This window comes from Condylostylus longicornis, unplaced genomic scaffold (genome assembly GCF_029603195.1).
Source record: "Condylostylus longicornis isolate FDR11 unplaced genomic scaffold, ASM2960319v2 ptg000001l, whole genome shotgun sequence".
In the NCBI taxonomy this organism is placed as follows: domain Eukaryota; kingdom Metazoa; phylum Arthropoda; class Insecta; order Diptera; family Dolichopodidae; genus Condylostylus; species Condylostylus longicornis.
This window is the reverse complement of record NW_026577970.1, coordinates 5,276,845-5,295,237: the sequence shown is the minus strand read 5'-3', so window position 1 is coordinate 5,295,237 and position 18,393 is coordinate 5,276,845. Positions and strand designations below refer to the sequence as shown.

The 18,393-nt window shown below is 23.5% G+C and overlaps 1 protein-coding gene across 1 annotated transcript; it reads right to left on the bottom strand.

Annotated features, from left to right (window-relative positions):
* Nucleotides 1–208: 208 nt before the first annotated feature.
* LOC129609171 (E3 ubiquitin-protein ligase ariadne-1) lies at nucleotides 209–12,413 on the bottom strand. Its single transcript, XM_055521396.1, has 9 exons — nucleotides 12,313–12,413; nucleotides 11,366–12,163; nucleotides 3,846–4,001; nucleotides 3,732–3,785; nucleotides 2,980–3,195; nucleotides 1,835–2,268; nucleotides 1,294–1,417; nucleotides 990–1,216; nucleotides 209–897 (listed from the first exon to the last, which is right to left on the bottom strand). The coding sequence occupies exons 2-9, from the start codon at nucleotides 11,570–11,572 to the stop codon at nucleotides 816–818; spliced, it is 1,500 nt and encodes a 499-aa protein (XP_055377371.1). The 5' UTR covers nucleotides 11,573–12,163; nucleotides 12,313–12,413; the 3' UTR covers nucleotides 209–815.
* Between the last annotated feature and the right edge of the window lie 5,980 nt (nucleotides 12,414–18,393).

Here is an 18,393-nt window from a genome sequence, read left to right as displayed (position 1 = left end):
AAAACAATGCGAGTTTACCATCACGTAATTTTCTTAAATTTTGCTCATAAAATTAGTAATTGTGAAGCAAAAAGATGGTGCGATACGTGCATCATTGCATGTATTTAATTTCCATATTAAGATGCCAAAAATACAAAATATTAAATAAAAATCGTTGTAATTTTTTCAAATCTCTTTTATTTTTGTTTTTTTTTTATTTGATTTTTTTATTTTTTTTTTGCTGAAGGAAAAACAATAATGGTATATAATTTTAGTTGCATTGCATTCTTTTCTCATTAAATAATTTTTTCAATATTTTCATCAATTCAAATTCAATTTTTCAACAAAAAAAAAAAGTTTTGTTTTCTTAAATATGCATCTCTATTTTAAATTTTATTGTATTTTAATTATATTGTTTTTTTTTAATATTACACTGCCTAGTTGTTTTTTTGGGTCGATAAATTAGAAAAATTTTTTGTAACTAGAATAAAAATTTTATTTTTTTCCTTATAACGTCGTAGTTTTTCTATATATCATAATATATATAAATTTTTCTTGGTTTATTTGTGTTCTTTTTTTTTTATTATTATTGTAATATAACACGATTGACCCTTAAGTATTTCACTTTTAATTTATACTCTAGATTTTATTGATAACATATCTATTTTCATTTTTTTTACTCTAATTCCAAGTCAAAACTAATTTGGATGTTTGTTTTCAATTATATATATATATGCAAATTTATACATATATATGCATTTTTATAAATATACATATATATTTATTATTTTCTTTATATTAATAATAATTAACAGTTTTTCTAATTTATAAAATTATCATTCTGTATATAGCCACCAATCTTGTTCATAGCCTTCATGCACATGATCTAATAAAACTTTACGGCGTTTTTCACAATATCTAAAAATAAAATATATTAAATAATTTGATTTTAAAATTAGGTATTTAATATCATTTAAGGCTATTATATATTTATATAACAAAACTATTACCTATATTTATCCTGTACTTTCTGTTTTATATCAGCTAAATTTTCTGATGTTATATCTCTTTCTAAATATTCTGATAATTTTTCTGTAGCAGTTTCTAAATCTTTTTGATTATCTTCAAAAATCATTGATTGATTATTTTTACGTAAATAAAATGCAAATACATAGGTGCACATGAGAGTTTGACGACACTGACACAATATATCGACGGCTTTCTTTAAAAATTGAACCTACATATGAAATAAAACAATGAGAAAAATTTTTATTTAAAAATTATATAATTAATGAAAAATATTTATGTATGTACCTCTATCCATGACATTTGCATTTGTTGCATTTCTTCCATTTTATATTTAACAGAAGCATATAATTTATTTTCAAATTTAAGTGATTGCATGTGATTCATATAACGATTGTAATAATGCAAATACCTTAAAATATATTAATTGAAATTTATATATAAATAAGACATAACAAAACACTTAAAAACATGTTTATTTTCCAAATCTCGGAGGCAATTCAAAATCTGCGACATATGAGCTTTTGTTGGACAGAAGACGTTCAAGACTGAAAATGTAACGCTCAAAACTGATTTCCAAAAATTCCTAAACGAAACTTTTAGAACTGTACCAGCTATGCCAAATAACTGTATCCGATAAATTTTTTCCGTAAACAAGGATTTGCAAAATTAATCGAAGTAGTTTCAAGAAAGTTACTCTAACTAATCTAGATTTGTTTTTTGTTACGACTTTCATTATTTTTGGAAAAAAAAGAGAAAATAGAAATCAAGAAGCTCATACTTCGCTAAGAAAACTTGAAAGCAAATAAAAAATTAAATTGAAATATACCTCGCTAATGATGATCTTAATTTTTCTTGAGCATCTCTAGCCGCTTTTGCCTCATCTTCATCATAGCGATTACAATTATACCATGAAGAGCCATGTGGCTCCCATGAACCCAAGCATACCCAACAAAAATCGTATTTACAATTTTGATTCTTACACACCATATGATTACAGCCACCATCTTTTTCAATTGTAACATTACACTTAGGACATTCCTTTGTATTTGCTGCTATCCAATTAGATGTTTCAGAATCATCATCACATTTTTTTATCCAACGTTTTAACAATCTACAATGCACTGGATCATGCCAATTTTCACCACATTCAAAGCAAAAATAGTGGCCACATTTACAACGCACTGGACGGGGATCCACGTAGGCAACTTTAATGGCATATGTGCAATCAACTGATGGACACCAACGTAATAATCTGTTACACTAAAAATATAAATGGTGGTATATTTTAAAATATTCATATTGTTGCAAACATATACATATACTTATGTTATGCGTTAAAGAAACTGCTCGGTAAAATAATGTCTGTATACGTTACTTCTTAATACCTTTTTTTCTATTTATAGGCTAGTTAATAAAGCTAATAGTGAATTAAATTCGATAGCTGAATTAATCTACTATGATTTTATATTGTACAAACACTATTTTGCATTTACTACACTTGTTTTAATTGAAATATAAAAAAAAACTTGCATCTATTTGTGTTTCATTGATGAAGAACGATTGAAAAGCGTTTTTCAACAATTTAAATTTTAGAGTACGACAGATATTTTTCAAAAAACAAATACTAGTTATCATTCTTGTTTCTAATGTCGTTTGTTTTATAATTAAAAATTATTAAGCAATACAAATATATTTTATTAAATTCAGCAAGATCTTTTAAAAAAGACTAGAATAACTTATATTTGTGGCTTTAAAACTATAATGTCGCTGCTACGTACTACTTTTGGTATATTTTTGGATTTTCAGAATTACTACTTATAGAACATATTGTAGACAAAATCTTGAGTTAATTTTTGATATGCATTGAATACAAACATAACCTATTCACCTATTCAATCCAATAAACATCCAATAAGCAAAAATTTTTGTGAGCAGTTTCTGTTGACGCTCACATCTGCGCATTTTACTTACTTCTACAAAACTGTTAGTTATTAGGTGTTGGTATTTTAGTTTAACCTTTGGATCCGTTACAAGTTTCATAACTGTTACATCATCTACTAAAATATCACATCCATGTGCTGCGCAAGCTATAGATTGCCCAAGCCCTTCTTCCATAATTTTTGTAGTAATATATTCTGTATAACATTGGGTACAGAATTTATGACCACATTCTAAGCCAGTCATATACTAAAAATTAAAAAATAAAATATTTTTTTAATAAATTAATCTTTTTTTTTTTCATTATAGTAATTTTAAATTAAATTATTTAAAATGATTATTAAAAATGCTCTGTTAGGATATACAAAAATCGTAACAAATATTATTTTGCAATTTCTTTAACAATATATAGATATTTCTATATAAAACATCCCTTATAAAACTGTATCTTAAAAGGTTATTTTAGGATAGAGTTTTATATTCCAAGAAAGTGAATTTACAAAATCGCCTTTTAATCAAAAATTAATTACTTATTCTATTGAGTTATACTCAAATTCAGTGAACAATTACATACTTAAATTTAGCACTTTTAAAACTAAAAATATGGAAAATTCTCAAAAATTCATAATTAATACTATTTCTAATTCGAGCTCATAAAGATTTTAATTTATTAACTTCTATAATATAAAATCATAATGAGTATTTTGTCTAAGACCAACTAAAATAATTTGTTTATTATTTAAAATTAATTAAGACCAACATTTTTAACAAAACAAATTACTTACACTTGATGGAAACTTTGAAAAACATATTTCACATTCTTCAGCTCCTGCACTTGACTAAAATTAATTAATGCAATTATTAAAAATGAAAAATTAAAATATGATAATTATGTTTACCTTTGGTTTATTTATTATATTAGGTTTCTTGTTAGGATTAATAACATGAGCTTCACTAAACAATTTTCCTTCCTGATCATCAAAATATCTTTCCATTAATTTTTCTTTATCCCATTTAAAATGATGTAAAAGAATGCGTGTTGTTGTCGCTGGAATCTAAATATATTTAAAATTAAAATATTATTAATATTTTGAAATAAATTTTAATGATAAATTTTTATTATTATATTTCGTTGAATAAAAACGTTATTCAAGGGATCTCATTTGAGGATCTATAAAACAAATAACTACACAGAAAGAATTTAAGGGATTTTGCTCCTTATATTAATATTTAGCATAAAAATTTTGAAAACAAATTTAAAATTCTATAAATTTTAAAATTCTATAAAATTTTACATAACAAACAAAAACAATAAAATTATTTTTTGTCTCACACTGGTTCTGAGCCACTCATATTTAAGTACTCATAAATTGTAAATATTAAACAACTTTTTATTGAAACAAAACAATAATAAAGTTGCAGAGTAAATAAGCGAAAAAACATAAAAAATCTTGGAGAATAAATTAAACAATTAAACCTTAAAAAAATTTCAAAAAAGATATCGTTTTTTAGTAGAACAAAACAAATGTGAACTATAGAGAATGTGCAATTAATAAAAATACAATACAATTACATCACCACATTTTGTGAATATTGTGAATCAATCCTTAAGCAACAACAGTAAACTTAACAGACTGCAAATATTGCAAAATAGTCAAAAAGAATTGTAATCAACTGTGATAGAAGGACACATATTAGTACGATGATAAATAATTCAAAATGGATGACCATTAGAAACAGAATTTAGTATAATAGTTTCTCATTTAAGTTAAAAAATTACTATTACCAAAATACATGCAGAAGCACATCGACTACGTAGGGGAAAATACAGCAGATTCAGAAATACAGAAGATTTCAGACTTACATTATATCATAAGACTAGTAAGCGAAATTCTGTAATGTATAAGGGTGTACAAATGTTTGATACGTTGCCGATAAACATTGGAAACGAAACCAGAGAAAGTGTTTTTAAAAAAAATTTAAAACATCATTTTTCGTAATATGTATTTAATCATTGTGAAATTAGAATCATTTAAGAGTTTCTACGAAACTAATAAATAACAAACTTGAAATTAAATTAACTATTCTTCATAATTTTCAAATTAATTAATTTCAGTAAACTCAACATAACTACGTTGGATAATAAAACGCTTATCTCATTAGTTTTTATAATTAATTAAAAAAAAGTAGTTTTCGGTACAGTGAAATGCTAAATTACATTACTGTTGTGGTTACTTATGTACAAATTTATTTGTCATCAAATAAATAGCATAGTTAAAAACAAAATTTAATCCAAATGACGAAATTATAATTCTTATGAAATTGCTTACTTTCATTATTAAAAACCCGAGCAATAAAATCGTTTTATTGTTATTGTTTTTAGAATGCCAAATAAAGCAATAACACAAAATGGGAAATATAAAAATAAAGTTGGGTCACTACAATGGTTTGTAATATAGCACTTTTCTCCGCAACAAGTGAAAATACTGCTTATATTGAAATCAATCTGTGGTGTCTTTGTATTACAATATTAAAATTACTTTCATTCATATACGAATATATTTCAAAGATTGCATACGTTTAAGATGAGCAACATATGTTTCTTTCTTTGAAAGGAAAGAAAGAAAAATATAAGGAGAGTTAAAGGAAAAATAATTACATTTTTTAATTTCATGGCATTTACCGTTACCTTTCTAGATTTATTTATAAATTTATAGAAATTTAGAAATGCTTGTAGTTTCTGGAATATAAGGAGCTAAAAACTCAAAATTTCAAAGGGCGATAACTTAATGGCGTTAGAGGTGAAATACTAAAAGCTGCTCCAGAAGAAAAGCGAAAAAACGGATTTTAGATAACGGTAAAATTTAACGGCCATTTTGTTTTTTTTTAAAGTTTTAAAGTGATGTGCCGCGGTAAAAGAAACCAGCCACGTCTTTTCTCCGGTTGCAAAATTTGAAAAATGGTTATGATTTCGCTGATATAAATAGTTAAAAACTGTCTTTTTTAGGGTTATGGGATTCCTACATAACATTTAGAGCGGGAGATAGGTAAAAATTTTTTTAATAATAAGTTTCTAGCAAAGATCTTATATACATATGAAATTTAAGCTTAACTTCAAGGGTGTAGAAGTTTTGTAAAGAATTTCACAGATGATCGGACGGACGGACAGTGTGAAACTAATAAGCATTTTTTTCGAAAATTTTTTGGTAAAGTGTTGATAAAAGTATGTAGAAAATTTTACTGAACTAAGTATATAAATGAGTACAAATGAACCCAGCTAATTTAGTTCCAGCGTTTTGAAATAATTTTATGCTGAGCTATAAATAGTAAAAAAAAATATTTAATGTGATTAAAGATCTTAAGATTTAGGAAAGATTTTATTTGTTTTAACAATTTTTCATTTATTGCAACTCTTCATTCTTTCAATTTCGCAAAAAAAATTAATTTTTTCTTTTCTATACTCTTAATTACTGTTATTTTTTTGTTTTGTTTACATGAGTGTCATTTCAATCATATCGTAAATGTGAGGTTATCAAAAACTTATAAGATTTCAATTATACTAACCAATATTCTTATTGGTTGAATATTTTTTTTGGTTTTTTTTTAATAGTCACGGCATTAATGCTAATACTCATGGTTTGGTACTTAAAATCAATAAATATGGGTTTTTTTTTTCATCATATCAAACAAATTTCGCTCGTATGTTTTTTTTTTAATTTAGTCAGTTTTAGTAATACTTTATGGTTATTAAATAACAAGTGCTTCAACCGTTAATTATCATTTCTAGGAGATCAAAAATGGGTAAAATTTTGACCTGAAACATTTAAAAAAAAATTTAGATTGTTCCAAACCAAAATTTCTGGTTAAATCTAATTTTCTTCATTCCAATAATTTTATAGGAAATAATTCGAAGGCTAAAATTTTTTTTTCTACTTTTCAGGCAATTATTATTTTTAAGAACAGTTATAATGGCAAAGAAAAATTAAATTCCAATTGTTTTTGCAGGGGTGCAACAGGGAAAATAAATTTAAAATTGAATTTTTTTCATGTTTCGAATGCTGGCCCATAAAACAGGGTAATATTTTATAGTACAACAACTTAAAATAATCCTTTACTAAAACTTTTTTGTTTTAAGCTCCCCTCCTACAAATATGTCATTAAAAAAAATAAACTTTTGAGTACATTGCTTTTATTAACATGTGCAAAAGATATTAAAAAAAGAGTAATTTAAAATTTCCAAACAACTAATAGCAAGCACACTAATAGCAGGCAAAAGCTTTTGTATATGTAATTTTCTAAAAAAAAGCTTTCAAAACAAATATTTACTTAAAATACATGTATATTTTTAGTAAATATATAAATATATTTATTAAAAAAATATAAACAAATAAAAGTTGTTAAAAATATTAACCTAATATCAACTTATAATTTGTGTACTTTCTATGATAATCTGTGCTTCTACCATTCTTGCAGCAGAACTTGTATTCCGCAAAAAAAAACTTGAGCAAGTTTTGTGAAATTTTCTAAAAATTCCTGTACCATAGGTGTGTGTCATCATTGTTTTTATCATTCACTTTTTTTGTGAACCTAATCATTGATTTTATATCAAAGAACTTTAAGAAATTATTGTAATTAGGCTTTGTAATTTGGTGAAAGGCAGATTTTATCTTTCACTCATTTTTTTTTGTGACAGTATTAACAGGAGACATAAAAACTGTTAAGATTTAACACCTTGTCCGAAAAAAATATAAGTATAACTTATTTTTGATTTACCAAATTTATTAAAAAGCCGCCCCTTTATATACATACTTTAAAAATAATTATTTATTTTACTCTTTCTATTAATCTCTTTTTATAACTTTATTTGTTCTTATTTTTATTGACTTATTTGTTCAAAATACCTACTTATTCGCCAAATTCATAAAAAAGAAAAGTTAAATAAAATTTTATTTTGGAAACAAAAATGTTATTTAAATAGAAAGTAATTAAATTAAGGTGATTTTAAATGGTTTTTTTTTTGCAATTATAAAATAAGTATAAGTACATAATATGAAAAGTAAATATTATTAGCTACTTGTATATATATATATATATATATATATATTATATATATATATTAAAATATTTGTACTCATATATTTTAAGAATGTAGTTATATATTAATTTATATCTTATAACCAAAACAGAAGTTTTGTGAATTGCAAATAATTATGTATTTTAAAGCTTTTTTTTTGTTAACTGCGTATATAATATACTTAACAGGAAAAAAATACAAAATTGTAATAGCGCAAATCATTATCAAGGTAAAAAAAAATTTTAATACTTTCAATAATAATTAATAAACACGAATATTTTTATTTTATTTTAATTCTTACAACAGCTTTAAAGCATATTAAACGAAATTACCTAACTATCTATCTACCTACGTACATACATATGTACATATCCATACATAATATAAAAATGTAAGAATGTTATTGAAAATAAAATAAAATAAACAAAAAAAAAAGTTATTTTTAATAATAATTTTATATACAGTTATCTACATACATTTATATAACAAGCACACCTATTAAATACTTAAGTATTACGACGAGCATAAAATAATTTGTTGTTTAATATACAAACACTTATAAAATGTATCTATATACTTATAAGTATATAAGTAAGTACATAAAATTTTTATATTTTTGCGTAAATATTTCAATGGCCACAAATACACAAAATACATAATAGGTCTGTCTATATGTGAACAAAAATATTGAAAACTGCAATAAATCAAGGACAATATGCCAATGTTTTTGATGATACAAAAAAAAATTTTTTTCTGTTAAATGCTATTCAAAGGCTTAAAATTAATTTTTTAAATAATAAATTTGCAATTAATAACATACATATTACACATACGTATGTATTGAGTAATATTTTAGGGTAAGTAGTGGGTAAGTAACAATCTAATGAGAAGAAAGCTAGTGACTAATAATACTCTTGTGAATATTATTATTAAAATGTACTAATGTAATTCTTCGATGAAAAGAATTTTTTCATATTGCTTATCACTTTTTTTATAAAATAGGTAATTATATGCTTACAAATTTAATTCAATTTGTTTTTGAGGGTTATATGATAGATCCAGTTGGTATTTTAAAGAAAAAGTTAATCTTATTGGAAAAATAATTTTTGCAATTAAAGAAATGGGAATTCTGGTTTAAAAGTATATGAAAAGACAGAAGAAAAAGCGAAATGCACAATCGAGTTGTTAATTTTAACTTTTGACGAAAAAAGAAGATGAAAATCCAATTCAATCGAATTTAAACAATTTTTTTGTTCGTGCATTTAATCCTTTTTTAAGACAAATTTTAAGCTCAATACCGAAATTTAGTAAATAATTGAGAAAGCAATTTTTGAGCTACAATGTAATTTTGATAAAATCAATCCGATAAAATCAGAAGCTATGTGAAAATGTACATATTTTTTATAGTTATTAAAGATGAGTTTCCAATAATAATTGGAATTTAAGAGCCCTGTTTCTCATATTTTAATAAAATAATAATGAATGAACTAAACTATGTCAACTTAAACTATGTCAACACAACACTTACATTAAAGAAACAAATTTTTAATTAATTTTTACCAAATGAAATCTTGGATGCAGAAAGAAAGTAATCTTCATCTGCTAAAATTGTATGAAGTCATGTCATGTTTGGTGCCTATTTAATTTTCGTCTTAAGTATAAAGTAGAGTGAAAATGAAAATTTTAGTGAACTAGGTACAACTGTAACATTGATTTTTATTTTTAAGATTTGGTTCTAATTTTATTTTTAAGAATGAAATCAAAATATTTTTAAGAATAATCTTGAGAAACTATAATCAAAACAAAAAAAAATCTGTTAAACAGGTATATACCTGCCTCCTTACCTATTTACATTGTTATTTGTAAGATAATCAGCTGTTAAAAGGGAATTTTAAAGGAAAATATCTTAAAAATTTATTGATAAAATTAAGTTTATTTTTTTTTGTGCAAATTTGAATATTCAAACACACTAACATTATAAAATTTCTTATTTTTATTTCGGTAAGTGCCCATAAGTATACAACGTGCCAATTTTATTTTAATTTATTTTATAGGGTTCGCAAAAGAATTTCTTTAAAAAGATGAAACAAATAAATAAATAACCAAACAAACAATGTTTTATAAGTTGGTATGAAATTTGTGTTGCGCATGAATTAAATAAAAATAATAACAACGATTGAAAAATTTATTATCAGAGAGTAATCTTTTTTGGCATTGTTTCAATAAAACAAAAAAAAAATAAATTACTAAACTGATAGATAAGTACGTCATAAAAAAATACCAAAAAAAACTAAAGCTAAAAAAAATTTTAACAATTTTAAATTATTTAAAAAATTTTGAAAACCTTATTGGGTAGGTACATTCCTACATACCTACCCTACTTAGTTTAGTTATATTTCGTAAATCAAAAAAAAAGAGTTTTACTAACGTCATTTCCCTAGTTATCATTTTTATTTACAATAGTAACAAAATAAGAAAAAAGAAAATATGATTCACAAGGTAAAAACCAATCAAATTATTAAAACAAAACGAATTGTTTCAAAGATAGAATACATAGGCATGTATGACATACATATGAACACATACATATATAAACATCTACTCATATTGTGCAATATATGTACATATAACTAACATTATTTCTTTATTCTAAATAAATAGATTTTTCTTTTCAAGGTTTCAATTATATATTTACATTTTTGTTTCATTTTTGTTATACTACACAATAAATATTTATTGTACTTGTGCTGCCGTAAATGCACAAAAATGATTATATACATACATATGTAGATATAGGTACATATTCAAATAACTATACGTCTGTAGATATATAAAAATTTTATAACTATTGTTATTAACTCTGATGTCAATCCTCGCAAAATTTAATAGATTAACAAAAGAAAAAGTAAGGTAAATCAAATAATTCTAATCAAATAATTCTAATATTCTAATAAGATCAAACTACAATTTCCCAAGTTAAATTTAATAAAAAACTGAGAAAGAGCTTGTTTTGTTTTATTCAAAAGAATTATAGGTATGTGGAAAACTTTTCAATTGTTTAAACACTGGAATCAAATTAATAAAAAATCATACAACGAAATATGGGATGGCTAAAATATTTTATAATAATTTAATTTAGATATTGAAAGCATGAGTTTCTAAGAGCAAGTTGAACTGTGATAAAGACATAAAATATCTCACTTATGAATATTTATTAGCTTCCTACTTATAGACAAATTAACTTTTTAAAAAATTATAATAAAACTACTTAACTATGGGTTTGTTGTGCCTCCAATTCAATTTTAATAGTGTTAAGGTAAAAATTATTATTATACTACCACTTACATTAATGACATTGACAACTTCTGCTATGAGATCATTCATTAATTGAACAATTTGATCGGTTGTTAATACTTCATATTGATATTCTTCAACTTCTGTATTACGTTCTCTAATTGGTGCATCAACTTCCATTGCAAAATCTTCGTCGTCACCGGTTGAAACATTACCAGAATCAACATTATTATCAAAGCTATCATCATCGGAATCCATTTTAAATTTTTTTTTTATTTAATATTGCAAAAAAAAAAACAGAAAACAACTACAAAATCACTAAACTAAAAGTATTATTTGTTTTTTTTTCTTTTTCTTATTTAATGTTCTCTTTTTTAAAACACAGATATATTTTATATATATATATATTAAATATATATATATAGGTATGTTGTATATGTAATATTTTCTTTTGTGAATATATATATACTAAATGAAGCTTAATTTCGTATCGAATGAGTAATTAAAAAAAAAATCAAATAAATTATTTTGTAATAAAATTTTTTAACAGGAAAAATAAAAAAAATCGACTTTTATATTGTATTATTTAAATATATATATATGTGTATATGTAGTTATTATAAATAATTGTACACTCTCTAAATTTTGAATAGCACAAATTAGCTTTTCTAGTGTTTTTTCTTTTGCTTTTGATAGATTTATATTTAAATATGTATATAATTTAATAAAATTTATTTTATATCTATTATATTTTATATATCTTGTTGTTGCTGCTTGTATTTGCTTGCTGTTTTTTTAATTTCATATATGTATATATACACGCTTCTTTGTTTAAAATTTCTTTTTTATCTACAATACAATAATATAATAATAAAATGTATAAAAATAATTCAAGTTTAGAAAAATATAACTTAGATTATATGTAATTTTCTTTTCTCCTTGTTACTAAAATATTTTTTTTTTTTTACTATCAATTTCTTTCTTGAAATATTTATTACATTTATTTATTTTAACAATTTTTCTTCAGATCCATTATTTATTTAAAATTTATATCTTTTCTTTTAATTAGTTTAAAAATTATGTTTTGATACTTAAATAGAATTTCACATCATTAACTAAAAAAAAAAATACTAAAAAAAAGCTTTCAAAAATTTTGACGTTTAACACGACGGTTGTGATTATTTTAATTGTTGGTGAAATTGGTACATAAAAAAAATGTGAAATGTCAAAATTTGAAATGAATCATATGCTGTAGAATTTTGAAACAATGTTGACTTGACATTATATATTTCATTTTTTATGTAATTTGTATGTGTGATTTCAACTAATTTCTAAATTTTTTAAAATTTTGAAAAATTATATTTATTTTAAATTATTTTACATTTTCTATTTAATTTTTAAAATTTTGAAATCAAGTATTCATACAAATTACACCATTCGTACATACACTCTAGAGAGTTTCGTCATTAATACGACATATGCTTAAGTCGATTTTAACATCAAAATTATAAACTTTAATATATTATTTCACAATATTCCACTTTGTAATATCTAAAAATATATGTGTATTATATAAAAATTAAATTTAAATATTTTTAATTAATATCCTTATTAATATGTATTATTTTTCAATAAAATTTAACTTTTTTTTTCTTATGAAAACACCAACATTTTGTACCAATTCCATATGTGTCACCATAAAAGTCAGAACAGCCATACGTCCGTCAAATTAAAGAAAATTTTGTTCCTTCCCATATTTTCCAATATAATATTTTAATCACAAAATTTTCATTTATATTTTATATTATTTTATAAAATTTATATAAGAATAAATAAATATGGCTATTTTATGAAAGTTTAATATAAAATTTAAAACCAAAATTTAATAAGACGTTTAAAAAAAATATATGTAAACGTAGTATTTTTACAATGTGATATAATAGCGTTAATATTATTTTAGCATTGTTTCATAATTTTTTCAATCAAACTTGTTTCAATAATTTAAGTATGTTTGTATGTTATTAATTTTTTTTATAATTCCTTAATTATCGAATATTTAAAATAACATACTTAAAATAACTAAATAGTTTTTAGCTGAATTGCTCAGATGACACCAAAATCGAAACCAACCATTTAACAAATTAGAATTAGACATAAACACAAACACTTTCATATGAATGGCATTTTGACAAAAAAACTAATAAGAATACAAATTGAAAATGAAATATAACTAATTTCATTCTGCAACAAATGAAATGGTCTGAAAACATGATTATTATATGCAAAAAGTGTGATCGTTATGTCATTACCAAGTTAAATTAAATAATTTTAATTACATATCGTCGGCAAAACTGTGATACCTCGTAAGTGCAAATATTTCCAAAAGTACTTTATCAATTTTCTGTTTATGAAATCTCAAACAGTCAATCTTTAAAATTTACGAAACAGTAAAAACTAATAAATAATTACATATTCTTTAAATAATTTTCATATTTTCATAAATTTAAAAGATGGATTGTTTGACATTTCCTAAACAGAAAATTGGTAAAGTACTTTTGGAAATATTTGCACTTACGTGGTATCACAGTTTTGCCGACGATATGATTGATTACAAACCATTTTAATTTCACTATTATATTTTTTTATAATTATCTAAAATTTACTTTAACTAGAACTTCCAAAAAATATTTTCCATTCAGCCGACAATTATTTCTAAAATTTAGTTCGAATTTTATTATAACATTAAAATTTCAAATAATATATTTTAAAAAGTACAAATTGTACATTTTGATCTGTTTTTATGTCCTAATTTGTTTTGAACATACTATTATGCCTTGTTTAATGTTTAAAATTTTTTAGTTATGCATGTATTATGAACATTTTTTTTAAATATCATTTCCAAAGCAAATTTGGTCAGAGTTTAAACGACACATCTTTAATTTTTAACTAAACATGAATTCATTAATATACACTCTTAAAAACGTAATATTACCTTCCAAAATAACAGCACGTCATTTATCTATCTTCCAAAATAACATATTGCATTTATGCACGTTATTTATCTATCTTCCAAAATAACATACATGTTTATAAGGAAATTTTAAATTTCAACACAATTAACTTTTTCAAAAATGTTACTAAAAAACTTCGAAATTTAGAATTTTATAATTTTAGTACATATTTCAAAAATAAATATTTATACGATATACATATTTTTTTCAATTGATTAATTCTCTAATTTTTTTAATAAAGTACATAGTAAGAAAAGAAACCAAGAAGATTGAAAAACCAATTAGAGTCACAAAAGTGTAAACATATAAATTGATAAAAAAACCTGCTTTTAAATTTTTAAATCTAAAATTAGTGTCTTATCTCACCGCTGGTCATCGATTTGTCAAATTTGTTGAATTTGAAATGTCACTTCTGCGTTAAGTAAAATTTCGATGTACGACGAACGTATTACCAGTGTTCTCATTCGGTAAAAACGAAATGGTTCGTATTTCGAGAAAAAAAATGTCTAAAATGTATCCAACCTCTTAAAGCAGAATTTTTATACTAAGTCATTTTATTTTGTACAAATTAACCCATAATTAATACTAATTTGCTTTATTCCACAATGTGAGATTTGTTATTTATAGAATTCTTTAAGAAATCATATACAACTTCTATTACATTTTAAATGTAAAAATTAAGGTGAGAAAATCATAGTATATGTTCCGTAGTTGTAGAATTATGCGATAAAGACGATTCACCATGAAAACGGACAAATTTTAAAAAATATCTTCAGCCAATGCATTTTCTATTACACCTAGCTTACACAAAATATTTCTGGTACGTTCTTGTGTTGTAGATATGAATACAGGAAGAGTTAGTACTCATTTAATAAAGTATCTTTCTTACTTTCTTCTTATAAATTCGGAAATCTGCTTAGAAAAACTAGCAAATGACATTTTTTGAAGATAAAGCCATTTCGCGATTTAATATTAGCAGCATTTTAAAAGTTTTGTATTTATTTAATGTTTGAGAAATAAATGTATCCATATTTTAGCAAAATTTTCAAATGTAGACAAATTCGACATGTTAGCAGATTTTCGTATCTTCGTGGCCAAGCTAAATTTGAAGCAAATGTAGTAAGCAGTGTTCCAAATAGATACAGTTATATCCAAGTAGAAACAAAAAATATTTTGTATATATGTGCAGTAATTTATGACAAAACTGTCACTTTTACATTAGACTTATTCAAAATTATCAATTTTTTTTTCCCGATACTATTTTTTCTTTTGTCGCGGTACTGACAGTACTGCATGGGTTAAGTTTGCTATACTATTGTTAGATGTCAATTTCCAATTTGCTAGTACTCGTATAACTCTCCCATTAATATAATTGTATTTATTTGCTTAATTGGTCTGTTTACACTTTAGAGTTCATTTCACACTCTCTTGTCTATAAACTCAATATAAAAAAACCATTGAGAAAAACTTTATGGATATCTTAATGTTTTAGGTAAAGTAAAAATATGCTTAGTCCAAAAAGAGAACAAACTTTGAGTTTCCAATCGTGTTTTTCAAGATGCATCCCTTTTCACAAGATTTGATGTGATATTAACCTAACAGATTGCAGTTTTTCTCATAGGTAAATGGATGTTTGTTTATATATGTAAATAGGTATTGTATGTATGTACGTAAAAGCGTATTAGATAAAGTAAATTGAAGAATGTAAATAAACATGCAAATATGTACATAAATATATATATACAGTGACGTTCACCTATAATTGCATATGACTGCAAACTAAAAATAATGTGCATATTATGTGTGAATATCAATAAAAACTATCTCATGCAATCATGTTCAATATACTTTCATACATACATATACATACGTTTATGTTTACATTTTCAAAATTTTAGAGATAGTTTTGATCAAGTATAAAATATCCTACACGAAATTTCAAAGTTTTTTTTCTTTTTTTAGAAAACTTTCGAAAGCATTTAGGTTAGCAGCATAGCATTTCAGTGATTTTCATTTTTTATATTCTGTTATATACACGAGTACATACTTTATATTTGTGTAAAATTATGTTATATATAAAATTATGTATATTTATTATATATACTAATTATATGTATATAATATAAGTGCGTATGCATGTATATATGGATGTACATATGTATAGTGTGTGTGTACTTAGATATTTTTACCGTCAAACAAGCCTCGAGCGAAATTTTTATTTACTTTTCCATTTTGTTTTATTTTCTTAATTTTATTTCCAATAAAAAGAAGAAAAAAATAACGGCAAAGAGAAAAGCAGCTTTAATTTTCTAGTATAGTTGTTTCACGTTCGCAGAACCTTTTAACACTGAAATTTTCGTTTCAGGGCCTTGCATTAGATTATTTCCCTTTCAGATAAAATTTTATTTTTGTATAGTAAAATGTTTTTATTTCATTTTCACATGCTTGTTTGTACTATAGATTTGTTATATCTTTACTCAATGATTGTATACATTTATTATACATTCGTAAATAAAAATGAATACTTATAGGCAAATGAGTAAAAAATAAAAATGGATGTATGAATGCATATACGTACATAATGTATATAGATATGTGTATATGGTTTCAATTAAATACACTGAAATATATAAATTTATATTATATATGTATGTGTATGCATATAGTATAACTTTTATATATATAATATCATATATATATGTACGTAAATATATAATAAAACATATGAAATATATTGTGTGTTATAATTTATGTATACGGCTGTATATTTTGTGGTTGAATGCTATACAGATCCATCCATATACTTAAATGGTATAATAAATCTAGCCTAGAGTGCCTTAGATCTGTTGTTAGAAATCTTTTATTTATACGTTTTATTTGAAAATTCAGCAAAAATGTAGTATGATGGAAATTTTACAATAGATTATAAAAATATGTACATATGAATATGCATATGTAGAGATGTATGTTCATGTAAATGCATTTTTGTTAACTGACGGATAATTTGTCTTTTCTTACAGAAATTCTCTAAATAAACAAAAATAAAATTTTTTCTCTTACCAATTTTTATTACAGCAGTATGATTTTTAATTTTTTTATAACCCTTCTTCTGGAATTACATGTCACATTCATAGAATCGCAAGCTCACAACTTCTTCACAAATGTCTAAATCCAAAATCAAAGAAGTAGAAAAATTTGCTTAACAGTTGGCAACTTGCCTATGTAACGTTTCTCCTGAAAATTGTGTTATATTCGTTTTGTAAATTACACATTTATTTTACATGAAAAAAAATGAAGTCACATATCCGTAAAAGCTCAAATTCCTAAAAAAGTTCACAGTTAAATTCTTAACCACTCTCTTGATTAGGTGAGGCTTTTAGATTAAGGTTTGATTATCGGTTGGTATGAGCTCTATACGTCAAAGGGAACATACTAGTTGTGTCTATTGCCGTAATGTTCATATTATGTAAGTACATATTACATTATATTACATTTTGTATATTACATACGGAATTGTCAATACTATTGTATTTCCGTATTAATAATTTTTTATATAAAAATGTAATAAGTGTGAGTATTTACTAATCAACATAATACTGTATTTGAGAACCTTAATGAAATTATATGTATAAATATCCATCTAAAAAATATGTACATACATACATAGGTATTAAAAATTATAATACACTTTGTTAACATTACATTGATTTAAGTCGTAAATAATATTTATTTAACAAAAAAGAGTGACATCATCTTTAAATTATGTACAGACATACATACATATGTATATACATTTATATGTATACACCTATATGTATATACATTTATTAAAATTTTCTTTTTTGTATTAATGATCCGTTGCATATGTATGAATATTTGTATTTATACTGTATTATTCAAAAAAATATTTGTAAATTTAAAAAAATATAGTTTTGATCATTAGGAAAGAGAGAGAGCTTGTAGTCTTTTTTGTGTTGTCGCTGTTATGGGGATCACAAAAGACAATATTTAAGTTTCATGAATCTCTAGACTTCTAGATTACACGTAACGTACATACTTATGTTAATA